This window comes from Lissotriton helveticus, chromosome 7 (genome assembly GCF_964261635.1).
Source record: "Lissotriton helveticus chromosome 7, aLisHel1.1, whole genome shotgun sequence".
In the NCBI taxonomy this organism is placed as follows: Eukaryota; Metazoa; Chordata; class Amphibia; order Caudata; family Salamandridae; genus Lissotriton; species Lissotriton helveticus.
Window position 1 is genome coordinate 1,014,373,759 of NC_136068.1, and position 27,969 is coordinate 1,014,401,727.

Sequence of the window (27,969 nt, forward strand, 5' to 3'; positions counted from 1 at the left end):
GTGCCTCATGGGAACAGTCCAGCCCGAACTGCCAAGCCATGCCTTCCCTGTTCCGGATTCAAGATTCCTGGGACCGGTTTCTGGCATTACAGCCGTCTTCAGCCAGGCTTGCTTGAATCCAGTGGCAAAGTGAGCAAGGGACTCACGTCTGAGCATACCCTGCCAACTTATGGCGAACAAAGCGGTACAAAAGGAGGTGGTGATGGACGGAGCATCTGAACCAATCAAACACTCACACCCAGTCAACAGATCTGGGTTTAATCCATCATCGTTCTTTAGCCCACTCTGCCACCCCAGTTCAGACATGGCCATATGCAAATCAGTCTGACCCTGTGCCTCATGGGAACAGTCCAGCCCGAACTGCAAAGCCATGCCTTCCCTGGACGGGATTCAAGCTTCCTAGGACCGGTTTCTGGCATTACAGCCGTCTTCAGCCAGGCTTGCTTGAATCCAGTGGCAAAGTGAGCAAGGGACTCACGTCTGAGCATACCCTGCCAGCTTATGGCGAACAAAGCGGTAGAAAGGGGGTGGTGATGGACGGAGCATCTGAACCAATCACACACTCACACCCAGTCAACAGATCTGGGTTTAATCCATCATCGTTCTTTAGCCCACTCTGCCACCCCAGTTCAGACATGGCCATATGCAAATCAGTCTGACCCTGTGCCTCATGGGAACAGTCCAGCCCGAACTGCAAAGCCATGCCTTCCCTGGACGGGATTCAAGCTTCCTAGGACCGGTTTCTGGCATTACAGCCGTCTTCAGCCAGGCTTGCTTGAATCCAGTGGCAAAGTGAGCAAGGGACTCACGTCTGAGCATACCCTGCCAGCTTATGGCGAACAAAGCGGTAGAAAGGGGGTGGTGATGGACGGAGCATCTGAACCAATCACACACTCAAACCCAGTCAACAGATCTGGGTTTAATCCATCACCGTTCTTTAGCCCACTCTGCCACCCCAGTTCAGACATGGCCATATGCAAATCAGTCTCACCCTGTGCCTCATGGGAACAGTCCACCCAGATAAATATACCATCAGAGAGAGCTGCAGGGTCGAGAACATAGGAGAGAGGATTCTGGGTGCACTGTGAGTCTGGATATGTATAGGGGATAAAGTACCCCCTGACGTACATTTTAAGGATATTGCAACTCATAGATCATTTTCAGAACCATATAGAGTAACAAGGCCTAAGGCCAAATTCCTTTATACGGCTATGGAGCTCTGAGGGGACTTGCAATACCCTTATCGTGTACACCAGGGGTACTTTATCCCATATAATACGTGGTCACACCACCACTCTTCCCACAAACTACTTAAAACTTTGATGCGCAGGTCTTTCACATGAAAGAGCAAGCATGTTTGCAAACATGAAGAATAACAATAAAACCTTTAGCGCAAAATTAAACGCATCAAAAACCTGTTTGATACTTGTTGCAAACAGATATTAGAAACAGTTCAATACAAATCATTTTGAAAAAAAGCTGCATAGTCGTTAATGTGTAAAAACATGCAGAAAGTTTCTAGCTTTTCTCTATCTAAGGAGAGCAAAAAATAAACACATTCTCTCTGCTTGCCATTCTAAACTATTGAAATAGAGCATGAGAAAGAAAAGCAACATTCTGTTTTTGTTGCTTTAAACAGCTGGTTAAATTCTGCTCCATGACCTGACCTGCCTTTCAGCTCAGCTGCTGGCTGTGGCAGCAGACAGTGTGAAGTCAGAACTTGACTTTAATATCTTTTAATATTAGAGTTCTGACATTGATGACTGGGTGTGTCACAGGTCGCCGATTATAAAGATATTAGAGACTGCCGTTTGTACAGAGATTACAGAATCCCATATAATGTACAAGCATGCATCTTATAAAGGTAACCTTGGTCAGTAAGGAACCTCAGCCTCCAAAGGACCTTGAGATAAGGATATCTCAGGGGTAAGGTAGCTTGTGGAGGGTGGGACATTGTAGGAGAGGGGGGAGCTAGACTGTCCTGTGTATGAAGAAGCAATGAAGAAGCAAAGATACACATCAGGTTTCTATTGAAAGGATGATGTGCCGTGCTGTTGGTGGACTAAGGTCCTCCGTCAGCCATGAGAGACTGGCTGCCTCCTCAAGCATCGGAGTGGCCAAATTTAGCTTTGAACCCCGTCAAAACTATTAGAAGGTCTCAAGCTGGCCCATGAGAGAACAGTAACTAACATAGTCATGCTTTATCATTGAATTCTGTTGTAGTTTGTTTTCTGTTATAAATAATGGACTACAAAAACAAGATGGCAATGCAATAACAGGACTAAGCAAGCAATTCAACTGAGATGTAGATCAGGGATTAATCTATGTCTGCATATGTGTGGAACATTACGTATGTGAAACAAATAAATGTAATGTATGTTTTGCTACTTCCATAGTGCTGCACACATCTAATTGAGAACAAATAGACTGCTGGACAGAGCAATAGGGCTGACATAGGACCTATGTGGGATTGAAGTACAGAATGATGTGGTTACATCAGTATGTGCAAAGGACACACACAGCCTGCTGCAGCAGTCGAAGTGAAAACGTGCGCCCTGGCCCTTTTTCTCCTTTTTAAAAAGAAAAATAAGCACTACTACTACGTCATTAGCTGCACAGTTGCACTATGTATATATAGAAACTACACAACATTCTTGTTCTTAGGTCATTCTGAAGACAAGTTCCACAGAGCCTATGCCTTCCAATCAGCTATACTAGGGGTGTAACACGGGCCCCTGAAGCCCCTCCAAAGCGGAGGGCCGCTAACCATTCAGGGGTCCCCAAACTTTCAGGTGAGTCCCATCCAGCGCGAGACCAATGAATGTATGGGAGATATGGGAGACTCAGGGACCCTCATCATATTCTGCAGGGGCCCCATGATTTTGTGTTATGCCACTGAGACATGCTAGGTAGCAGAGAAATATGACTGCTCTGCAATCAATATTTTTTAATTGAAGAGGAAACCCATAATTTTCTGGTTAGTGGTGAAGTTAAAAAACCTAGCCATCTTAAATACTCTAGCACACAAGCGAATTGTAAAGGAAGGAGCCTCCTACCTGCATCTACGATGGCTGGTTTCATGGGCTGCATGGTATGTTGTCCGGTCGGTGCTGGCTGCCTCTCACTGTTGACAGACATCAGGGTGCTTATATTTGCAGTGGTTGGAAAACGTCCTGTTGAGTCCATGTAGGGAGAACCAACCGTTCTTGAGTGAGTCGGCGTACTTGCGTCTGTAAGTTTGGTTGTGCTTTTGTATTTATGAGTCATTGAATCTATGATCGCCGGAATGCTTGCACGTGTTTTTGGTGTGTTTGTTAAAGTAAATTCAGGTAGAGTTCTAGCAGACTGTGCGGTTGTGGGTATGCTATTATTAATGATAGAAGCATTTGTTGAGGCATCTGTTGGTGTGGTGCTGGTAACAGCAATGGTTGCAGAAACAGGAGCTGATATTGTGGCTGTAGCTGTTGTGTGAATGAGTAAACGTGTAGTGGTAGGTGTCTTAAAAGGTGTAGTTGTAGATGAGGTGGTGTCTTCAGCTGTATTTGGAGCTGCTGGTCGGGTAGATATCCCTGAACTTGGCTGGGAAGTTATTGTTGCTGTTTCATCAATTGTAAGAAGTCTGTCTATGGTTGTTGGTGTGGTTTCAGCTGTAGTAATAGTAGTGATTTTTGATTCATGTGTTTGTGCAGTTGTATGTGAAAGGGATGGGGGTGTGGTTGTTGCAGCTCTATGTGAAATTGGTGGTGTGGAGGCAGGTATGGTTTTTGTTGTGTATGTGGTTATAAATGTAGTTGCTGGTGTGGCTTTCACTGTGTTTGTTAGAGTGGTGATCATTGTTGTAGCTGTAGTACTTGTTGGTATGCTGGTAGTGTGCGACCTCATTCGAAATATGCTGGTAGGTACAGTTCGGGCATCTGCAGTTGTTGATACAACTGGAGTTGCAAATGTGGTTGTTGGTGCAGTAGTTGGTATGCTGGTAGGTAAAGTTTGGGCATCTGCGGTTGTTGATACAACAAGAGTTGTGAATGGGGTTGTTGGTGTAATAGTTGGTATGGCTGTTTTCGTTATTGCAGTTGTTGGTATGGTTGTTGGTGCAGTTGTAATTGCTGTTGCAGCTGTGGTTGTTTGTTCTGCAGTGGGTGTTCGTGAAGCTGTGGTCGTTGAGGGAGCCGTGGTTGTTGGTTCCAGTGTGATTGTGGCTTCCGTTGTAGTTACAGATGTTGTTGTGGGTTCTGGAGTGGTTGTTGTGGTTGTTCTAGCTGTAGTTGTAGTAGCTGAAAAATAAGAATGAATCACTCATTGTAAATTTGTAGGGATATTGTGATGCCTGTAGAGACTACAATAAGATGTGAAAAAGAGGACAGGTGAGAGGTAATGTAACAAAAGTGTGTTGAAAAACAAGAGAAAGACATTGAGCGAGGCAGTGAGCGGCGGATGAGAAATTAAGAGAGCAAGCTTTGAATTTTTTAGTCCAGCCGCATGGATCCAAGTGCCCAAGACCTACCGCAAAACACGTACAGGTCTAAGGATAAGCATTTCTAATCCAGTGCAATCTTAACAGTTATACAACTGTTATTTGAGTTATATAATAGCTATGTTCACACCTGGATGGTTAGGGATCTAAACAAGGATATGTTGCCCTGTGGAGGTTTCTGCTCAAGAAAGGCTGACTGGTGAAAATCTCATTGAATCCCAATTGCATCTGCAAACTATCTTTTCCTCCTATTTCTTTTTTGCTAATTTTCCAATCCCCAGGATAATTGTTCTTTGGATTTGTCAGTGTCTATTGGGGGTTGTTCTCTGACCTGGAGTAATTTGCTGGCCATCCACATAAGAGGCCAGCATAGTTGGGCATTCATTCTATCATACAGGCCAACAAGACTTGGAACAAAACATGTGCTTCAATGTAATAGCCAGAAAGATAGGGGCATATACAGATATACAGATAGGCAGGTAGGCAGACAGGCAAGCATATAGGAAGGTGTACACTCATGTAGCATGCTCACTATGCATATCTCGAAATCAGGAGGTTTACTGGATAACCAAAGTCTTGTAAATACCTGTAATGTTGGGCAGTGTCACCTACGTGTGAATCTAATACCCACTCACAGACATGGGGTTTTACAATATGCACTATTGCCCTATTTTAATCCTTGCGTCTTAATTGGTTCTTTAGAGTTGGACTGCAGTGGACTGAACAGCGAGATTTAATTACAACAATACATTACTAGTCCACATAATCCTCTTCTCTGAGTATTTCTTCTCATAATTCACTCTGCTAGTGATTGATGTGACTCCCCAGCACAAGAAAACAATCATTGGCTGAGACAATATTAAACAAGCCTCCACTGTTGCTTATGGCCTCTGCAAATACTCCACTCTCACAGACCTTTACTTTGAGGATTAGATCCTCTCTCTATCCAGACTCAAGGATGTTCCCCATGGATTACTCACACCCACACTGGTTTCCAGACTCTATTCTTGTCAAAGGTGGACTGAACTGTGGGGAGGGCAGGGAATTTTATAACAGTCTGGGTCAGCTTTAGGCACATAGCATAGAATTGTTGAATGGATTAATTTCTTACAAAGCGCAAAGCAGATATTCAATCCAGGTTGTCTCAGCGGCAAAGTACCCTACAAGCCCATTGGGGAGGAACTAGGCAATATTGAAAAGCCACATTTCCAGGTTATTTCTAAATGACAATGACAGCGTAAACACTCTTTAAATAACAGACGGTTCCAATATCTGGCGGACAATAAAGTAAAGGTGAGGCCTTTAGTACTCTTGGGGTGGAGAGAGGCATGGCTCTGGCACATGTTAAGTTTCAAATATGAATATGCTGCTGTACTAGATTTTGTAAATATTTTGGACTGCCCTGTAAGTGACAAGCATGGTCTCAAAAATCACTCTCTTGTACATCGAAAGCAGAGCAGGTCCCAAAGATGGGCACCCTCAGCAGCAATCAAGCCACCGCACCCTTCACCACTTCAGGTGCTGAATGTAATATTTAGGTAACCCCTAAAGAAGGGAATTGCCATAGTCCAGTCTTGGGGTAATTGCGCAGTTGATAACAGCTTTCATGCAGGACACTGTAAAAAGTCAAAACTTTTCTTGAGAGCTTTCATAAGTTTAAATTAGGTTGAGGAGTTAGCCATGACCTGTGAGTTAACAGAGAGGTCATGCTCAAAGCGACCTAGATTTTGATGAGGGAGTTTGGGACTGATCTAGATTAAATTGCCACCAGGAAGGGGTCCAGATCAAGTTTGAGACATCAAGTTTCAAAATGTCTGTTTTGTTAGAATTAAAGTGAAGACAGCTTTGCTACACCCATTTGGTCATGGCAGAGAGACAATCTTTAAAGAGATTTGTTACAGTGCTGATTGATTCATTATTAACCGCATGCGCGCTGCGGCGATTTTCGCGCTGCACGCTTTTTTTCAAAAGCCGCGTTACATGACGAGCTCAGCTCGTCATCAGCATGCGAGCGGCGCAACTGATGACGAGCTGAGCTCGTCATCAGCGCCGAAGGGGTTAAGAGTGTGTCTTCTGCATATGAAATCATTGCGAAGCCAAAGGCTTGCTCAATCAGAGCCAACAGCGTTAAATGCTCATTAAAAAGTGTAGAGATTATAGATGAGCCCTTGACTAAGCTGGTGAAAGGTTGATTTAAGCTGGGTCAGCCTAACTAGATGAAATAGTTTGGAGAGAAAAGAAACTACAAAGTAGCAACAGGAGACAGAGGAATAGACTGTGGTACCTGTCCTTTTCCCCGACCAATATATTAGAACAACTTGGACAAGACCTCAAGCAGGTATAGGTTACGGATATTACCCTGGCACCTGGTCATTGGAGGATCACAACAGGCTGTTGTTGTTAAGAAACCCCTCACCCACCTACCTGGTAGGTGGCATGCTTCATCATCGGGGCCCAGCTGGATCACCGAGTGCGATCTAGCTGTGCTACAACGCCTGTCTACAGCGGAGCGGGATTTTGTGTGAAAGTGAACGTGCTATGTGCAGTGAATTATGAGGTAAAAATGCCTATAGGAAATGCCCTTTTAAAAGTTTTAATTGAAGGGTCCTATGGTATAGGTAAAAACATAGGCAGGATATAGTTGAGGAAAAAATTGTCCCTCTATATCTCACTCAAGAGGTGTAGGTGTTGTGATCATCCAATGACCAGGTGCCGGGTAATATCCCTAACCTATACCTGCTTGAGGTCTTGAGAAAAGAAACTATCCATCTGTTCCCTGTATGCCTTTGTTGGTGATGTGTTCCAGCAAAACTGGATGGGACGCTACATCGAAAGCTGCTGAGAGGTCAAGAAGTACCAGAGAGGTGTGGCCTCCTTAATCCAAAATAGCATGAAGATATTCTGATACCACCAGCAGGGCTGTTTTGGTGCTGTAGTGCTTCTGAAAGCCAGTCGGAAAGTCGTCTAACAATTGATGTTCTTCTAAGGAACTAGACAGCTGTTGGTTAGCCTTTTTTGCCAAGATTTTGATAGGAAGTGGTTACAGAGAAATAGACCTAAAGTTGGCTGGAAGTGCCGAGGGTTTCTTCAATAATGGCACACAGGCTGATTTCCAAGAAGAAGCGATAGTCCTGAGCTCTAAGGAATTATTCAAGATCTCTCAAAGCGGAGTATTGACAGCTTCTGACTCAAGTTTTAAGATTGTAGAATGGCATGCTTCGAGCAGGGAACCTGAAGAGCAGACCATTAAGGAGGCCCTAACCATACTTATAGAAATGGGATTAAATGTAGTTAAGACCTGCCTGTCTGGTAAAAACAGTCCTTGTTTCCAATGTCTTGAAAAATTCATTCACATCTGGCTATACAACAACGTTTTTATAAATATCCCTGATTGTATCATATGAAAGCCCATCTGGTTATCTCCCATGTACCCTATCAGCCTCTGAATCTTAATCATAGCCAGCTGTGGGTACTTATATTAAACTTTCATATTGCACTCCCTGCTGAGTCCTCTCTTGAGTAGACTTTAACTGTATTTCTAACACTCTTAAGTCCCCATCGTACACACTCCAATGTGGCTCTACTATCGTGCCATCTTTGCAGTGATTCCTTACCCACAACCATAACTGCAGCCATCTCCTACTGGGCAATCGATTGCTGAATCTTGACGCCCAACTGTTCTCAGGCTAGAGTGATTCTTTGTAGACTGAAGGGGCTTGGAGTTGCCCCCCACTCTTTAATGGTGTGCACCCTCCCACCACTAAGAGAGCTGTAGGACACTCAGGATTATTGAGGTGCTGCATTTTGACAGTTGCGACCAATGCAGTTACTCCATCAAGCCTCCAGGGAGCCTACGATTATCGTCTCACTCTAATCAGCCATGCTTGTCCTAAGCCACGTGTGGAGCCCACACTGTCACATGGATCACCATGAATGACCCAGACAGATTCTAACACCCTCTTTGAGTTACTCCATCCTAAGTAGCTGGATGAACTTTAGCCTCCCACTCATTGGTGTGGGTCAGAGCCAAGTGGATCGCCTTGGGGCCAGGCCGTGCATGGAATCCAACTATATTCAACAAATGTCTCCCATTGGATGAGACCCATACTCTGCTCTTCCAATAGATACCTATTTTTCTCACCTCAAGTCATCCTGTGTTCCACTTGAAATACTCTCACCGTGCTATTCACTCGCCATGTTCTCGGCCCCCGGGCCTTATTGGGCTCAATGCTTGTGTATAACTCTCTGATGCCTTACCATCTGTCTAGGTGGCAGGGAGGGTTGTGACAGTGAGCCACAAGCCCTCTCCCGGCAAACCAATGCACCCCATCCCCATAATTATTCATCCCACCATCACCCATTCTCCTCAGATTTCTTGAAACATGCAGGATTAGGCTCACCTCTCATCATCTTCAGCTCAATGTTGTATTTCAGGTCATTAAACCAGCCAGGCACATCGATGCGACAGCAGTATGTTCCGCTATCCCCCTCGTTAGCATTCAGAATGGTCAGGGACACATCCCCTCTGGTGAGCTGGCCCAGGAGCTGATAACGGATGGATTTTGTCCACGTGACCCTCCTCTGGTCTGTCTGAATGAGTGGATCACTGCACTGGGAATAGGGGCAGGCCCCGCGTCCCCAGCAGACTGGGTTGACATCACGTGCCGTTCTAACGGTATAGCTGCAAGGGAGTGTGACTGGTTGTCCAACCCACCCAATCACAGTGACTGCAGATCCCATGGAGACTAGAAGAGAGAAAGGAAACATAGCATCAGAGACTTTCCTTCAAAGACACCCACATCTTGTAATCACGGTGAGAGGGGTTAGTTTAATTGGTTATTGGTAAAGTTTGTACAATGCAAATGGAGATGAGCTTCAAGAATCATATAGAAATAACCCAAAAAACGTTCTACATACAATGAAAATGAGAATCAGGATAATGTTTGAAAGAATTTTCAGGTATTCAAGCAAGATGGACTCCTAACATAGGTTACAGTACAACGTCATTCCGTAACATGCAATGCATACATAAGCTATGAGTCAATGCTCTTAAAGTGGGACTTAAAATTGGCATGAGATTCACTGTCTTTAACCAAAAAACCTTAAAAAGAGCCAAATGCGCTTGCTCATTCAAAGAGCAGACTACGGCACATACGAACAATGAATCATGTCTTACACTATACTTACCGCCTGAATATCTCCAAGAACGACATAACAGAGTCTACTCTTGAAGATACAATACACATGTCCACATCTTTATAAATGAATAGATAGGAATCCTTCACTAAACGACACCTAAATTGAGTCACTGGAATTTTGCAGTAGCAGAGAACCAAAGTGTGTGTTTGGATTGCGTCAATTATGCAACAGAAAAGGAACATTAAGCAGCATTTTATGGCTGACCAAGTGGCTTTTTTATTTTTTGTCGTTTTAACACACATTAACTGAAAAGGAATCCCAGCACTACGCAAAAATCAAATGTTCCTTAAGAAAGAAAAGAGTATATGATTTCAACAGATTCATTTGTAAATGTTTCTCAAACGGATTTTGCTTTGCATGAAGCTGTCAGAGAAAGTTTTGTGTGTAAAGCACACACTCTTGCACTCAATAGAAAACAACCTTATATTATGTGCACACTTCTTGTAACTGCAGACGTGAGAATTTTATTCAGAATGATGTAATTATGTTAAAGAACCGATCTTCAGTTTGGGTTTACATTGTGTCCACCCTAAGGGCATATGGAAGCACCTTTGTCTGGGAAGAAACAGCATCGCCAAATAATATTATGATTACATATGTGAAAAATACATGACCTGTCTTTGAAGATATTGTAAGATTAAATAGATAAGACATTAAAAAGAAAAATATATTTTTGCAATTTTTCTGCATTACTTACTGGTAAATGCCATTATCCCTAATCAAGTCACCATTGTCCCAGTCCTTAACGAGATGAGGCGGCCCGCAACCCACAGGCTTGTACCGCTCAAATCTTATTTCTGTTTTATGAATGATATGCACATTAGGCTCCTCCCCTTCTAAACATCCTGTGTGTAACAAGAAGACCAAAAAGCATTTGCCAATAGGTCTCACCTATGAGAGCCATTGGTTATGGCGATGTTTTGTCGCCATACTGTACAGCGGTGCGGATACTCTGCAGTGTGGCTTTTTTAAAGAAATCATGATCAATGGATGCACCGTGGCCTTTTTTATTATTATTTTTAGCTATGCTGCACAGCAGTAATGCTGCTATACGACCAGGCTACAAAACCATTCAATAATGCCAATGCTATACAACAGGAACAAAAGGCAATGGCAGGGCCAATAGCCTTAAAGGCAAGACCTATTGGCTTTGCCAATGCTTGTTATGTTTCGGCACATCATCTCTGCGATTATGAGCAACTTAGTTAATCTCCCCATGTGTGAAATAGATTAAAAAAAAGACATTTGCCAAAAAATTCTATCGAATAAAGAAAGTAATTGCGCCCATGTCTTCATGATAATACATTTTGAAGCAGATAACCTCTGTTGTCACAAAAAAACAGATAATTTCTTGTCACAACAAAAGTCCATTTCAAGTGAGAAAAGGGCCTCTTTGAAGTAAGTGTGTCATAATAAAACATAGTTACAAATGGCAAGAGGTTCAACAAGGACGACAGGGAAGAAAAGTAAATTAACGTAGTACCAAAGTCACAGCAAGAACAGCCATCAAGCTGAATTAAGCAGTACTTGGTCCATGCTCCAGCTGAATGAAGATGAAGTGAAGCCAGGACACATTGCCCAATTAGAAGGCAGTAGAGAAGCGTGACAATGAAGACAACGAATGGTAAGCAATGGCTGGGCTGCTTCGGGCAGTTATCTCAGTGACCCAAAACTGTTCTCCAACTTAAACACGTCTGGTACTGAGAGAGATAAGAGGCATCTCTTTGCTTTCTCAGCTAAGACCTAATCACACCGTCACTCAGAGAGAAAGGATACCAGCCCAGCTAGATATCTGCCACATCAGATATCATGTCACAATGTGTCAAAACTTTGTGACGTGCCATTTTACATATCCATGTTACAAACGTTGTTTCGTGCCATGAAGACTGTCAGGGAATGACATTGTAACGAACAAGAGCCGGTGTCTGAAGACCTACTTAGATGGCATTGTTGCTCAGCAATTCCCAAGACCCGAGTTTGCAACCCTAAACCTGTCTTCACTCAGCCAGTAACTTCCATCTCTCCGTCAAAATCCGCAACTATAAAAGGAATCCTAAAAATGCATTTATTTTCCGCTATGTGGTTACCATAAAAATGGGCCTGTTAGAAGTTATCTGGTTCTGAGGCTTAAAAGAGAGGCGTTATTAGCATTAATGGCAATATTTCAGAGCGCTGCGTTATGATTGCCCTGTGTGGGGGAGTGTTGACTCTGTACTCCTAAACCCATTGTCGCAGCCAATTATAGTCCTACATCTGCCAATGGCCTGTTCCATTTTCATTTTATGTTTTTACTTTGGAAGTGCGTGGCCTGCAGGCGGGGGCACCAGGCCCTAGGATGGCAGGGCTGAGGAGTTAGCACACTACAGGAACATTCTGAAAGCAATAGGGGTGATGGAAGCAGTCAGGGTGGAGGCGACAGGGTCACAGCTACCAGGTATCTTCACAGGACTGATACTGGGACACAAACAGAGCAGGGAATCTAAAAAATGCCCCTTTTACAAATCAGAGCGAAGGCCACAAGACTGGAGCTAAACTAAGAAGACAGGCTCTGTGAGGGAACTGACTCCTGCTGCTCTGGGACTGACTGCTCTGCGCCCACAGGCAGGACTCACTCACAGCTAGAGACAGGGTAGGCCGAGTGATACACACCACCAGCATAGCCTGCCCGGAGTGGCAGTCCTCAGTGACTCTCCCGTCCCCCCTGAGATTCAACTATTGACAACTCTGGAGAATGAAAACCAACCAGTCCAGGCCCTGCTTTCATAAGCAACCCTCCTCCCACGGGCATTGCAATCTTCCTCCATCCAGCCGAGGAATCTGGAGGGACTCAAATAAACAGTGCACAAGGTCAGCGTGTCAGACCTGCCAGACCTGCACAGCTTCTTCCCTAAAATGCTGTTTCAATGCACTGTCCCGGACAAGACAACACCGAGCTGTTGTGCTGTTCGTACCCCTCCCACACAACCCAGTCCCCGGCCTGCTGAAGCATCATTTATTCACAGCCCTTGCAGAAGAACCCTTGGATGTTCACGTAACCTGCAAACTCTGTCTCATTCCAAACCCGCTTTAAATCAAACACGTTCTACTCAGGAAAGTCACACAACAATTACAGGAATGCTTGGTATTCAACAACTGACCACAATCTGCAGCCGGATTCAGGCCTTCAAGAGGCATCAAGACCACCCTGGCATGGAATCAGAGAGGATCTCTTCACCATACTACACAGGGACCAACTGGGACCTGGGATCCAGAGCTGAAGGGACCAGATCACATTTCATATCTTTATACTTTGCCAAAGGCAAAAGACAGATCCAAGATCTACCAAGCGCACAAAACCATTAGCCATCTTGTGCCTCTATTTTAAAAACAATACCCGTGGCACTTACAGTGACGCCCAGTCTGACCTCACTCTAATGACTCCTCCTGGTGGAGGACAGGTGAAGGACTAGTCAATCCATTTTCCACTATGCACATTGCCTGGGAGACATGAGCCTAGAATCACCAAAGCCCTGCAAACCACACTACCCAAAGCGGATGTCACATATCCCTTCCCGCCATGCTCCAACCACTGAGCAGGCTGAGTTCAAATACACCAAACCAGGAGGCAGATCCTTGAGCAGCAGGTCCCTGGTTTCAAAATGCTTTAACCACCAATCACTGAGGGTACAACCAAACTACTGGCTTTCAGGACACATCTATGTGTGCTTTATTCAGACAAAGCTTTGAATACTTACACTGCTCCATAAGGCCTCTAGGTTAGGCGTGGGCATAACTTGCACAATTTGCTGTAGCATAATTCTGCTGCATTGCTGCAAATTTATGAAAGACTCCGTGCAATTATGCGAGAAGAGTAATTCAGCATTTAGCGCTACTTTCTTGGAACAAAAATGTCTCTTATGTCCAAAATAGAGCTGAGGATGCATTTTATGCTAAAGAAAGGTGCTAAATGTAACAGAACACGAATAGCAGCGTGATTTTATCCCCCTACATTCTCCAGGATTTAGCACTATTTAATTTTCTTAGTGAAAAATGCACGCTCATGTCCAAAATGGGTGTGAGGATGCATTTTGCACTAAGAAAACAGAACTAATACAAAACAACATGGACAACACTGCACACTAACTGAGTTCATTGTTTCTGTGCTTATTTTCTCCCCCAAATTACTCTTGATTACGCCAGCGGAAGTATTTGCGTAACTATTGGTAATTTCATGTCAAAGAGTAGCATGGAATTACTGGTTAATCTGATTGCTCCGTCGTAATTCAAATTAATCCCATCTCTGCTCCAGATTTCTTTTGAAGAGGGACCGCCCCAGAAAGCAAAACCCATTGCCTGCCGCTGACAAACTAAAGAGAACAGAGTTGTGGAAACACCTAACAATGGGAGCAAAGAGCAGGTACCTGCCCCGGGCCCCAGCGGGGAATTGGTGCAAAGAGCAGGTGCTTGCCCCGGGCCCCACCGGGCAATGGGGGCAAAGAGCAGGTACCTGCCCAGGGCCCCACCTAACAATGGGTGCAAAGAGCAGGTACCTGCCCACGGCCCCACCTAACAATGGGTGCAAAGAGCAGGTGCTTGCCCCGGGCCCCAGCGGGCAATGGGGGCAAAGAGCAGGTGCTTGCCCAGGGCCCCACCGGACAATGGGTGCAAAGAGCTGCCCAGGGCCCCACCTAACAATGGGTGCAAAGAGCAGGTGCTTGCCCCGGGCCCCAGCGGGCAATGGGGTCAAAGCGCAGGTACCTGCCCAGGGCCCCACCGGGCACTGGGTGCAAAGAGCAGGTACTTGCCCCGGGCCCCAGCGGGGAATTGGTGCAAAGAGCAGGTGCTTGCCCAGGGCCCCACCGGACAATGGGGGCAAAGAGCAGGTACCTGCCCAGGGCCCCAGCGGATGCTGCTGATACCTCGTCTGCCCCAGAAACACCACGGGGGGTGATTTTAAAGTCCCTCTGCAGCCCGGGGTCGGTTCCAGGACAGGGCCGTGTGGTGAGTGACCGCGATGTTGACCCCAGCACAGATCTGTGACACAGAAGTGAAAGCGGGGCCGTGGAAGGATGGTGCGGTTGCTGGGAATGTTGTTCCCCGCACCGGGCTATTCTTGGGTCCAGGGCACGCGGCCGCTGCTCTGAGCGGAGGTGCCGAGCTGGTGCTTTCGATTCCTCATCAGATGAAAGCTTGGATGTGAGCTTTCTGACACTGCCGAGCTCAGCAGAAGTACCAACAACACAGGCCGGGCCTGACTGTGGAGCTTGACGTCGCATGCACAAAAGGCGACAGGAGGGATGCTTGCAAACAGTTCAGACTACTGGCAAGCGCTCGGGGTAGCATTCCAGCCCATCACTGTTCACAAACTGTGCCACCAGACAGATGCACGATTTATGCAAACTAGATCTGACACTTCCACTGCCAGCAAGCCCCCCTCCAGAAGGGACGACAAGCAACTGCACACCGATTATTCGGTATAGCGTGGAGACTGTGGCACAGCCAGGGAGGGACCTATGGCTACATATTCGTTAATTGGGCGGCGGCAGGCGCCATCTTTGCCCAGGCCGTCGAACCCATGGGCAGCATGGCTACCGTAAGTGCAGCAACGTGCGTGCAGTTTGACTCCTTGAATGTGTGCCTTGTCTTAAAGTAGCCGCGTGCCTTACACTTCACTAACATCACCCCCGCAGACCTCTCTTCCGGGCATGGATGTTTTCACTCACGGGGCACTCTAGCTCAGAGGGTGCGGCTGGACAACACCCTGCGGTGCCCAGATGTGTCACGGCTGGAACGGGAGGGCATTAAACGTAATTCCACTGTTTTAGAAACTTAGAATCACCGTCTCCCTCCAAGACCTCAAGCGAATCCGAGAACAACAAGGCGTGTCTGTGTTTTGGTCAGTTCTCATCAAACCCCGCTGTAAAAATATGTTTTGTGGTCCTGCCTCTGTGCAGAGGTACTGCAGCCGGCACTGCAATCCCACGCACGAAAAGCCTGCAGCCCGTCTTCTTCTAAAGTCGGAGTAAATACAACACAATTAAATGAAAACCAGGACGTGTCTGGTTGAACTGGCATTATTTTAATGCTGACGGGAGGGGCAGGTCACTTTCATAGCCCTTTACCCGTGCTCACCCCAGCCCTACCTTGTCATCTGCCGCAGTGAAGGCTGTGTTTAGGAGTTTGTCATTGCGCCCGAGCCGCCCGGCAGGTGGGCAGCAGACTGCCTCGCTGCTCCCGCGAGCGCCCCCTAGCGGAAGCCATGAGGGTAGCAATCCACAGACTGACAGGTTCTCACTCTCCTTCGGGTTTTAGTGCAGTCAAGGGCCGCTCTCAGGACACCGCAGTCAACGGCACTCTACCTCCAGCACTAGACTGCTCGTCTGTAACTAGAACACAATGATTCTCCTCCTGACGAATAAAAGAGACCCCAAAAGTTACTTCTCCAATGTTAAAAGAGGCCCCCAGACGCCCGCCGGGCTAGTTTGGTTTATCGCTCGCCCCGTGTCATCAGTGGAACAGTTACACCTCAGTCGGGCCTGCAGGAGGAGAGCAGGGGATGAAGTCTACAGGGCTTACTCCTGTAGTCCTCAGTGTGAAGGTACACCTCTGCCAGAGCAGGAGGTGGAGTCTAGATGGATCTTCCCTGTGAAGCTACACCTCAGTCTCGCCTACAGATGGAGACTGGAGATGGAGTCTACAGGGCTTACTTATGCAGCCGCTAGTGTGAAGATACACCTCCGCCTGAGCTACAGGCTGAGAGCAGGCGCCGGAGTCCACAAGCTCCCACGTGCAGTTATCCGTGTGAAGGTGCACCTCGAACAGGAGATGGAGTCTGGGGGCTGACCCCTTTGTCAAAAGTGTGAAGTTACAGCTGGAGCTACAGGCTGCGAGCAGGAGGCAGAGTCCACAGGGCGGCAGTGCTCACGTGCAGAGTGCAGCTCCTGCCGAGGAGGACTTACTCTTCGAAAGCCTTCTCCAGCCCTTTGAACCCCGCACATCACCATAACACACCTTGCACCAGTGAAGGTGAATCAAGACACGCCTGCGACTTATGCCTGTGCAGAAGCAAGGGTGGATGCTGGGGCAGGGGTCAATGATTGCTGCCCCTGTGACACCACTATATCAGCCAGGAGCAATTCTTTTCGTCATGTGTGCACTTCCTGTGAGCCCCTAGAGGTCAAATGCTATGAGTTACCTCTTCCTGCAACATACTCCTAGTCAAATAACATAATATCCCATCTAGCGAACCTATTAAATATTCATTATAATGTTCCTAGAATGTTCATGAGAAACCTACATTGCTTCCAGGTGAAACAGTAATCTAAGGACCATGGGGGAAATCCACTTATTGAAAGTAGTCCACATGAGAAAGCAGTCACACCTCTTCAGTGGTTGGACTTGTACAACTGCCAACCATGTTTACCGCCAGGTTATTTAAATATTCCATATGCCAACTTTTAGAATTTTAGGTACCCTTCTTAACCTCTCAAAATAGCTTGCTTGTCATTCCAAATTCAAGGACTTAGAGGCTATCGACTGAGCAGTTATGTGATAAAGAAGCATCAGGGGTAGACTCAACATTGAGGTCAGAATGCAAGAACAGCCGAGTCATGGGTAACAGTGAAAAGAATATTGTGGCTAATAATTTTAACAACAATAATCTTAATATTCATTGCAATGATGATAATAATCGTCATATAAAAATGACTTCTATAGCATAAACAGATTACAAGGGAAACTTCAAAATTCAGGTAAGAAGTTCTTCAGAGCGAGAATAGTAAATGCTTGGAAATGATTACCTACAAATTCAACATCAAGAACCTGGTCGAGGTCAAACCCCAACTATCAACCTCCATCAAGACACTCAGATTCACCCTTGATTCTGACCTCACCCTGAAATAACACGTCACCATGAAAACCAAGAATAGCCTTGCACCAGCTCTCTCTGTATAAAGGAAATAAAGGGAACTGTTCCTCCCAGAATGTGACTTCAGAACTGCTGTTAGAGCCTCTTGCTTCCATATCGGAATGTCCTAGTGCACAGCCTCTCAAACTCCATATTGGCCTCCTTAGTAGGGCCATCATACAAGCAGCAGCACACCTCTTAAAGGACTTGAAGAATTATGGCCATATCAATCCCAATCTGATGGAACTCCTCTGGTTCCCCCAGCTGACCTGCACCATCTTGCATCTTCAAAAATAGCAGCATCATCAACAAAACCATCACACTGGCACATCTGCCAATGTGGCTGACAAACTCGGCACCTCCGGTGGCTTTAGGCACAACGACAACCATGTCGCCATCAGAGTGGAGCTGAAGAAGTGCACAACGGAAAAAATAAGGCAGCCATCTCTATTTACACACCCAGAATCTGGAACAACAGCCTTGTATCAGAACTGCCCCAATCTGACTCCACTGTAGGAAAGTGCTGAAGACACACTTTGTTAAAAACACTATATCAACCCGAAGTAATAATTACTTCTTGATTGCACCTGTGTTTCTGTCCAGCTCTCTGCTTCCTTTTCATTGGGTTTGTACAATACAAATATCACATAAAAACATATGCAGAGTGGCAAAATCTGAAGCCAATTCAAAAAACCCATGCTGAATGAGACCATATCTGGGTTCTAACTGTGTGTAGAGGGCTCCCCTGCCCCTAATGAGGGAACTTATCTCATTCGTCCTCTATTACTCATCTTGCCTGCTGGCTTTTGGTGGGTCCCATAGCAAAACTTTAATGCCTTCCACTCGCGTCTTAGCATCAATCATTTATTTAAATTTAAATAAGCAATTTTATCCAAAGGGCTGATGTAAAAATAGTAAAGAAATGTGAGAACAAATGAGAAAACTATGACCCTGGCAAAAGAAGAAAACTCAAAATCAGGCATGGATCAGAACTGGGCAAAAGATGTGTCCTGCAGACAATGCTCCTCTGGCAGCTTGGTAGATGTGGAGGAGGCCATTGAGATATGAAGGAGCAGGATCCCATGTATTTTTTAAAACAATACATTACTAATAAAAATGAAAGTGAAAGAGCCAACCAACGCTGACTTGGTAGATCATGAAAATGCATCAGGCCAAGTAATGTGCAAACAAAAGAGAGTAATACAGACTGAAATGGAAGGAGAGAATACTATGGAAGGAGAGGATATAGTGAGTCAGCACTCTCACCCCCACCTTAATCAGAGCACTTGATAAGAAAGAACAGCAGCTGGTGCCATTCTAAAAGAACCAATCAGAAGGGTGCATCCTTCATAATAAGTCCTATGCTGTGCAGAAAGTTGCAGGTTCTGGGAGCTTGTGCAAGCAGAAGCCAGCTGGCAGTATGCTCCAAATACGGTCCATGTCGCTAAGTTGGTGGCAGAGTGAAAAGGCTTCTGGGCGCTAGCGACTCTGGAGGACAGGACTGACATTCATTTCCATGTCAAGCCCTAAAGGCTCAGTGCGCACTAGAAGAGGCCAGGCTTCAACTCTGAGATGCCAACCTAGGCCTGGACTCTCCCTTGTCATCCAGCACCCACACGCTCATGCTGACGTCTTCACACACTGTGCAATACTAACCCTGATACTGGAACCCAGGTAGTTAAACAAGACTTAAGTTACTGACAGACTGGGCAGGTGTGAGCCATCCCCAAAATGTTTACTGTAGAGAAAAATAATGATCCATCAGATACCTTTCATAATTTAAGTTCAGGGCACCCAACCATCAAAAGAGTGCAATATCAAGATACCCTGTGACAGAGGTCCCTTTAAAAGAAGGAGGAAACATCACATCCGAAAAGTTCCTTTCTATGTCAGGCCGCAGAGGCCCTGTGACTGTCTCTTAGGCTTCAGACAGTGTACGCCTTAATGTCAAGCCATAGATGTCATATGCATGCATGAGCAGTCATAGATGCCATGTGCCTGCATATCAAGCCATCGATGTCATGTGTCTGCATATCAAGCCATAGATGTCATGTGCCTGCATATCAAGCCATCGATGTCATGTGTCTGCATATCAAGCCATAGATGTCATGTGCCTGCATATCAAGCCATCGATGTCATGTGTCTGCATATCAAGCCATAGATGTCATGTGTCTGCATATGAAGCCATAGATGTCATGTGCCTGCATATCAAGCCATAGATGTCATGTGCCTGCATATGAAGCCACCAATGTCATGTGCCATGTCGTCATAGATGTCATGTGCATGCATGTTAGACCATAGATGTCATGTGCATCCCTGGTAGACCATAGAATGTGCATGCATGCATGTCAAGAAATAGATGCCACGTGCGTGCATATCACGCCATAGATGGCATGTGCATGCATGTCAGACCACAAATGGCATATGCATACATGTAAGGCCATAGAAGGTGGATGCGTACAAGTCACGGATATCATAAGCCTGCCTGTAAGATGCTGGGTGTCTGTACGCCAGCAGTAGATGCCATGTGAATGTATGCCATGCCTTGGGTGCAGTGCCCCTCTGAGCCTGTCCGTAGACTTTCTCTTTGTACCTAGACAATAGGTTAGGACTCTTAGCTGAAATCCACAGATATATTTATCCCCATCTCTTAAATATGTGAAATGTTAACAGGAGCTCTGAACTACGACCCCCTGCCACCCACCCCCGTTCTGCACGGGTCTCGCAGTGAACTCTGCTTTGAATTGATATTTTAATAGCTCTTGGATATCGTGCCATCCCAGCCCCGAAGGGCATCAAAGCTCTGTACACGAGAAGCTTGGCAAGTCGACGTATAATTTACATATACACGGAAATGAGATACGTAAAGTCTATGAGTTCTGCAGGGCCAGGAGTAAAATCAGCACACCTACCTGAGGGGATGAAAGATTAGAGATGTCTGCACGCAGTTAGCACCAAACAGCAGCGGGTGTTTCCTTGTCCTAACAGAAAGATGTATGTGTATCATGTGTTCGCCTGGCAGTCTCTGAACCCGAGACTAACACCCCGGAGTCAGACTAGGGGCGTCCTGGCTAACCACGGAAGCAGCAGCACCAGCACCGCGGCCTGTGAGGAGACTCCAGTAACAAACACCGGTACTGCCTAGACGTCACATCCGGACAAGGGACTGACAGCATAGTGAATGTGATGTGAACTTGCAGAATAAACCTTTTCCTAAATATCGGTGTCTCGTGAACTGGCGCATCTTTACCTTGTGGTCCCGAGAGAACACGGAGTGTGTGTTGAGGGTGCACGCAGGGTGCAAAGTAGGTTATGTTGCAGGAGGGGAGGCGGGGGGAGGGGGGGGTGGTCGGGTAGCCGCAGTGAACGGGCAATGCGGGAGGAGACGAGGAACCCTAGAGAGTGTGTTCACAGTAAGACAAACCACCTCTACTAGCGGTGGTTTAAATCGCAGTGGGATAGAAATGATGAAGCTAATGTAAGGTGCGGAGGAGGGACTCCTGGGCAGTTAAGGGAGCCACCGATGGCGCAGCGAAATACAAATACAATATAAAAAATACGTTGTTTCATGACAAATCGAGCAACTACTTGGAAAGTAAGTGCGGGGTAATTCAGGAGCAAGGGCGGGAGGGCATGAACTCCTCTCACAGTGAAGGTGGGTGGAGGATGGTCGGTGAGGCTGGTTCTCGCCGGGACAGCATTTACTTCACACTGATTTACAAATAAAGTGACCGGGGACAGGGCAGAGAGAAGTCTGAGGGAAGGGTCAGGCAAAGGCTACCCATGGCAGGGGACGCACCCGGAGAGGGGTACTTATCCCAAGGAAGTATCGGGGCCTTGATGGCGCTGCATCAGTGTGGTCAGGATGCATTAGTGGGGGCAGTGGATAGAGGCATAGAAGAGGGATTAAACGCCTAAACCCTCCGTCACCCCCTCGGTCACCTCTGACCTGGAGCGACTAAAGGGGTCACTGCACACTGGACCGCGGCAGATCCGCGAGCCCATTGAAATGACCCTTCCATCTGCGTAAACCAAAAAAATGTTTTTTTTCTAAGAACTGCACCACACAGACTTAAATCTGCCACACGTGTTACTCTGCTGAAACAATCAGCACTTGTAATCCCTTTCCCTTGATGAGAGAGAATGCAGACTTCGTTTACAGATGGATGTGGCGTACTGGCCAGAGCTGCCGACTTTGGCGCTGGGGGAATCCAGTTCAAGTCTCGCGTTGCCTCAACATCCTGTGATTCTGGGCAAATCACTTAATATACCCGTGCCTGTAATGTAACTGGAGCTCAGGTAATGCGCACCAATACCTTCGGGTCCAGTTCGCGCTATATAAAGCTGCAAAAGAATATTACTCATAGAGATATTGGGGGTCTGAAATGTGATTTGTTACAATGCCGTCTACTTCAAAGAGATCCTGCTGGTGTTTCAACCCCAGGTTTCTACCCGACCAATCAGTACTCAGCATTTTCAGTGTCCCTGAGACCTTGGCACATAAGTGTTTCCCTTAAATCAATGCCTGCCTGTGATGAACATTGTTGGCGTGTCTGAGTACTTTGCATGTGTACCTGGGGCTCGTGTATGTTTCTCTCACTATAGAGCGTGTGCCCCTTAGAATCCCACCCCGTGGCTTGGAGTTCACCAGTGTCCTTGTAAGCATGTCCTGGCATCCTGGTGAACTGACCACCCCCAGTGAAACTCGTGTATATCCCTGTCAGTACTATCCTTGTGCCTGAGGACATCACTTGGACCCTGGGAATCTTGTGTGTGCTCGAGATCCCTGCCCTGTGACTGAGGATGCAACGTGTGACCCTGGTCACATCACCTGCACTCCTCCGATCTTCACCGGTGGCCATAAAGAGAACAACAACACCTGTTTCCCTGCAGACAGAGCCTGTGTACCTGATAAACGTGTATAGTCCAGGTCCCCCTGAGAACATGACCTGGGTTCCGAAGAACACCACAAGTGCCCGTGGGAATGGTAGCGCGCCCAGGGATCCCATGTGTGATCTTAACTATGTCTCCGGCACGAATAGCAACACTCTGTGCATCCTTGGCACCATCACCTGCGACCCTGCACGGGGCCTTCCCGGACGCCGAGGACGTACACGGGACGCTAGTTTATTTGCTGAAAATGCAGGTCTCATTAAGATGTGTGGTCCCAGAGGCGACAGGAGCATTCCTAAGTAGATAGGCTTTTGAGATATGATTATTGTCATTGTGCTACAGATTCCGTTTCAAAGCGCTAGGGCCATTTCCAAGGACCACGGGTCACCTCCTGAGTATCAGAGTGGGAGTGTGGCAGTGAGTGGGGATACGAGCCTGAAAGGCAGTGACTTTCCCGTGAACTGACACTCTCCTCGCTCTCACGCAGACATTGTTTGTTCCAGTGTGCTCGGGCCCTCCACAAGAACACGTGTCTTTGGGTTTACCGCTCACTCCCCCGTGTCACTAACACGGGGATTTGAAAGGGTTAATAAATGTGTGGAGTGTGGAAATCGACACTTAGCAGCAATTAAGTGAAATGGTGTTGTTCAACCGTGAAGCGAGAGCCCCCCCACCTCCGAACTAGGACCGTGTTCAGAGGCGGGACGGAGGCGCAGCGGCCGGAGGAGCCAGCCCCTCCGCTTTCCAGGGATGACATTACGGCTCTTACTTCACTTACTGTTATTTTGGCTGCGCTGGAGAAACATTCCTAAGCAAGAGGCCTCCCTGGGAGGCCTCGCCTCAGCCGAAGGTTTGTGTGAGAAGGGGCCGAGGTACTCCGATCTCTGGCCCTGGAGGGAGCCTCGAACGCCCCCGGAGGGAGCCTCGAACTGCCTCTCCTGGGAAAGGTGTCTATCCGACCCACCTGGGAAGGGACCCCAGGACGCCCTTTCTGTCACTCCTGACGAGACAGCCGCCCACCTTCCCTTCTGAAGGGAGCCTAACGACATGCGTTCGTTACTGCCCCTGTTTCCCTCAAATGCCCCACAGGCCGTCACTCTGTCACCCCTGGCGAGGCAGCTCGCGTCTCTCTCTCTTAGAAAGCGGCCCTGGCCTGCGCTGTCCTCCTGAGGAGTGGGTGCGTTACTGCACCCCCGAAAGAAGGGCCCCCAGCATCCCTCCCCGTGTCCGTCATCCGACTGCCCCGAGAGTCATGGCCAAAGAGTTGCAGGGCAATAGAAAGTATTACAACCCCTTCCCCTCATGCCCCTAAGTTCCCTTCTTACCCATCATTGGCACCAGCAGAAGCAGGGTCCAGGGCGGCGGCAGCAGGGCTGGAGCCCGGGCCATGCTCACGACCATCTCTCAGGAACGGAGCTCGGAGATGCCCCCTCCGACCGCTGAGCGCTGCTGACTCGGTCCAGATGTGTGGAGAATGCCTGTCACTTGCCCACCTCCTGCTGTAAAAATACACTCACTGCCCCGCCCCCCGCCCTCCCGAGGGGGGGCCGGGCCGGCGGAGACAGTGATAGCAACAGCTGGACCCAGCCTGTCTCGCACCGTGAGGGAGGGGCAGAGACCCCCGGAGAGCGGGGAGACCGAGACATGGGGGGGCACAATTGAGGGGGCGGGGCCTGCGAGTTCGGTGCCAGGAGCGAGGGAGTCCGGGGGATAGGACGGTACTAGTTCGAGGTGGACTGAGTGTTTGAGGCGGGGGGTGTCAGCGGCTGGCACATTCCGAGGTAGTGACTTTAATGCACTGAAAGAACACAGAGACCGCGGAGCCCTGCGGATATTAGGGGAGGCTGGTGGCGTAACACAGACCCCTGCAGGGGGACCCCCCAAACCTCCACCGGGTGCCTTCCTCCTTGAAAGGGCCATGACTGTCTATGAGTTATGAGTGACTCGGGGTCCTGCGCACACCCTGCAGCTGGCTCCATCACTTTGCGTCTGCCTCTGGTGGGAGAGGGATGCCAGAGAAACGGGCGGGGCATAGCGGGAATAACATGCACGGAGCCTGGGGCCGGGAGCGAGGGGTGTATGAGAGAAAGGGCTGCAAGAAAGTCGAACTAAGAGGGAACTGAGGGAGGCAGAGGAGGCGATGATACTGGGAGAATGAGACTGAGAGAAGCCGGTGCCTGTTTAGCCGGCAAAGGGTACATAATGAAGTTCATCTTGCTATTTAGCCGGCAACTTGTAAAATAGTGACTTTTTTGATTTTTACTCAGCTAAAACGTAGAACGTGTGCACCTCTGAAACAGAGAGAGAGGGAATTAAATGAACTTGAAAGAAAGGTTCGGGAGACAGCGGGACTAAATGTGGGTGCAGTGATTAATTTGTAAACATAAAAGTGCCAGGGCTCTCATCAGGAGGCAGCTTGTACCAGCCCATTTCTCCTGTGAATGCCGCTTAAAACAGAGCCAACTACTAACCATGAAAGTGGGAAGTGTATGTGGCGTAATGGCCAGAACTGCTGATTTAGGAGCTGGAGAACCAGGTTTGAGTCTTGGCGTGGGCTCAACATTCTGTGATTCTAGGCAAATCACGTAATCTCCCTGGGCCTACCATAAATGAATGTGAATTTGTCTGTTACTGGTGCTCATGAAAAGAGTCAGTGTTGATGATTAAGTGCCGGTGCTGAGCACCGGAAATCACCAGGTCAAATTAAGCACTGAGTGGGTGGCATGCAGAGAAGGGATTGTGAAGTGACTTGTATATATATACAAGTCACTTCACAATCCCTTCTCTGTATACATACATATATATACACACACACATATGTATGTGTGTGTGTGTATATGTATGTGGGCACGTGTGTGTGTGTATATATATATATACATATATGTATATATATATATATATATATATATATACACACACACATACATACATATACGGGCTACTGTACTGGAGCTGGAGTATGGAATGACTGTGATAAGGAGGAACTAGAGAAAGACTCAGAGAGAAGGAGAGCGGGTCGAGCGCAGAGGAGGGAAGTGGTCTGGGAGAGGGGGCAGTGAAAGGCAGCGGTTTAGCAGGTGGGTAACTTAGCATGACCGGGAGAGGGGGCAGGGGGAGGCATGGACATGCTTATACGGGAGAGACAAAAGACTGGTAGAGCTGGTCATGCCAAAATAATTGAACTGAATTGAAGTGGGCTGGGAGGAAGAGGACCGAGGGGGCGGGTGGACTAGAGTGGATAGTGGCAGGGAGCGAGAAGGCTATCCTGGCACAGAAAAGAAATAGACACATGAATAGAGCAGGGAGGGACATGTTAGGCCTGTACTGAGTGAGACGCGGCTCGGGAAAGAGCGAGGGCGCTTTGGTGTCACCAGTAGAGTCTAGTAGTGATCTTGGAATCCCTGGGCTCCTATAGGGGAATTTATCACTGAGCAGAGTCACGGTGGGCTAGTCCTTGTGTTTTAACAGTGAAGTGAAGATCTGCATGTTCTGGTATTTGTTTAGTGATGGTGAACGGTGTGTTGCGCAGGTGTGCCACCGGACTTTTCCATGCAGCTCTTGCATCAACATTGAACGACTGACCCTTGCCTGCTGGAAGTGTTAGTGTTAAGTGACACAGCTCACCAGCGAGTGAGCAGTGTTGCATGTGTGGGTGTAGTCGGGTCTAGCTAGCGCCTTCTAATGTTTATGTGAGACAAGTCTGTGCAAGGTGTGTGCTGTGCTCTTGGGCTGCCAATGCAAAGCAACAATAGGCCTTTGGTACCACGCGGTGCACAGGAGCATGTGCTCTGGCCTTATTCAGATGTCCTGTTGGCTCTTTGAGAGAAAAGTTCTGAGGTGACAACACTTTGCCAACTACTTGGATTTAGTGCAATGTTGTGCACATGGCAGGGCTGGGAGATCTAGACTGGTACCGAGAAGGACTGGGCCAGACTGGGTGCTAGGCTGTTTCTCCAACCCTTGTTGGGTGCTGGAAGGAACTCTGGTTATCAAATGTGAGCTTACATACTCTACACATCAATCAAGATCTTTGGCACTATTGAACGCAAATGTAACCATAGACTCCCTTCATTTCGATGACCTTCCTCTATTAGGTATGGTCAAGTATCCACGGCTAACACTGTCAAAGAACGGCCACAAAAGATTACAGAGAAAGAATATAAAATATATGTTATTACACTTAATAAAGGTCAATGGTGAGTCAGGGCTCTACCTTTAAACATAATCGCTATCTAATATATGTCAAAGAAATCTGAGCCCACACCTTGGTCAACAAGGGGACCCCAGGCACCCAGTGAGCTTTAAGCTATAACACACAAGTACAGAATGCAAATGTAAATGTTTTCTTACACAGGGCTTTAATGGACAGCTTGTGAGGAAACCGAAGCAGAGAAGCTTTGCCGGTGCAGAAAATTAAATTTTAGGATAGTACACACTTGATCTTCAAAGTGATACAAAAATGTAAACCTTTAGACCGGAGCAAGCTATTCAAGAATTTCACATCTATGAAGTTAGACATGAAAGCGTGCCTTTACATGTCAAAGACAGGCACTATTTGGTCTAATGCAAAGATTCAGGTTAATCTATCTGTATTTAATCTTGGAAGGGTCTAACAATAGTCGTAGATCCTAGTATCCATTGTCTGCAATAGCTGGCCATTCCCAGTAGTGTGTGTATGCAAGAGACGGTGACTGGTCTGGGTAACTTACGCATGTCTTCAGTGCTATCTGCAGACAGATGCCTCTTACCTGCTGAGATGTCATGACTTAGATAGCAAACATGGTGAAGACAGAATTGTAGAAGCTTTGTACTTTTTCTTAGATAACTCGATAAGAAGATACAGTCATCTTGTATTGGCCCAATGAGTCCGACGTAACCAATAAACCATCTGCACATTGAATTAGAGTAGAGGCCACTGAAAAGTCGACTGTGTCCAGATCTTTCTTCTGTGCTTTAGAGAAGATAAATAGTGCCTCTTTAAACCCTCGAGGGAGCCAATTCTACATAAACAAGCAAGACACAGGACAAACCTGACTCAATAATATGAACCTTGATGGCTTCAAATCCCAACTCTCGCAAGATATCAAGTCACTTGAAATCACCCTGCACACCCACCTCACCCTCAAAGACCATGTTGCCAAAAAAACAAAGATGACCTGTTACCAGTTCTCTCCGCTAACAATTTCTTCCAGAAAGCAACTTCAGAACTGCTGTTGAAACCATTGTAATGACCCATTTGGGTGGTAATATTGCCTTACTCTATAACTTCCCATAGTCCAGCACTGGCAACCCTTAGCAGCATCCTAAACACTGCAACACATCTCATCGGAGGCCTGAAGAAATATAATCACATCTCCCTCATCCTGAAGGAACTCCATAGTATCCCTTTGTCTGTTTGTACCCTCTCCAAAACCAGCTATATCTTTTAAAAAACCCTCGCTTATCTTGTAGTCAAGCTCACCAGCTCCGGTAGTCCTCGGAACACCTGCTTCTCAGACATCATTAGACTTTAGATTAA

General features: G+C 47.1%; 1 protein-coding gene across 2 annotated transcripts in view; it reads right to left on the minus strand.

The window, feature by feature from the left end:
* LOC144769554 (uncharacterized) overlaps positions 1-23,931 on the minus strand; it is a 57,751-nt gene extending 33,820 nt beyond the window's left edge. For both annotated transcript variants that reach the window (XM_078653707.1, XM_078653706.1), the window contains exons 1-3: positions 23,777-23,931; positions 8,875-9,219; positions 3,057-4,274 (exon numbers count right to left, since the gene is read on the minus strand). In XM_078653707.1, the coding sequence (XP_078509833.1) occupies positions 3,057-4,274; positions 8,875-9,219; positions 23,777-23,852 (1,639 nt within the window). In that variant the 5' untranslated portion in view covers positions 23,853-23,931. The remainder of the gene's footprint in view (positions 1-3,056; positions 4,275-8,874; positions 9,220-23,776) is intronic.
* Positions 23,932-27,969: the final 4,038 nt, after the last annotated feature.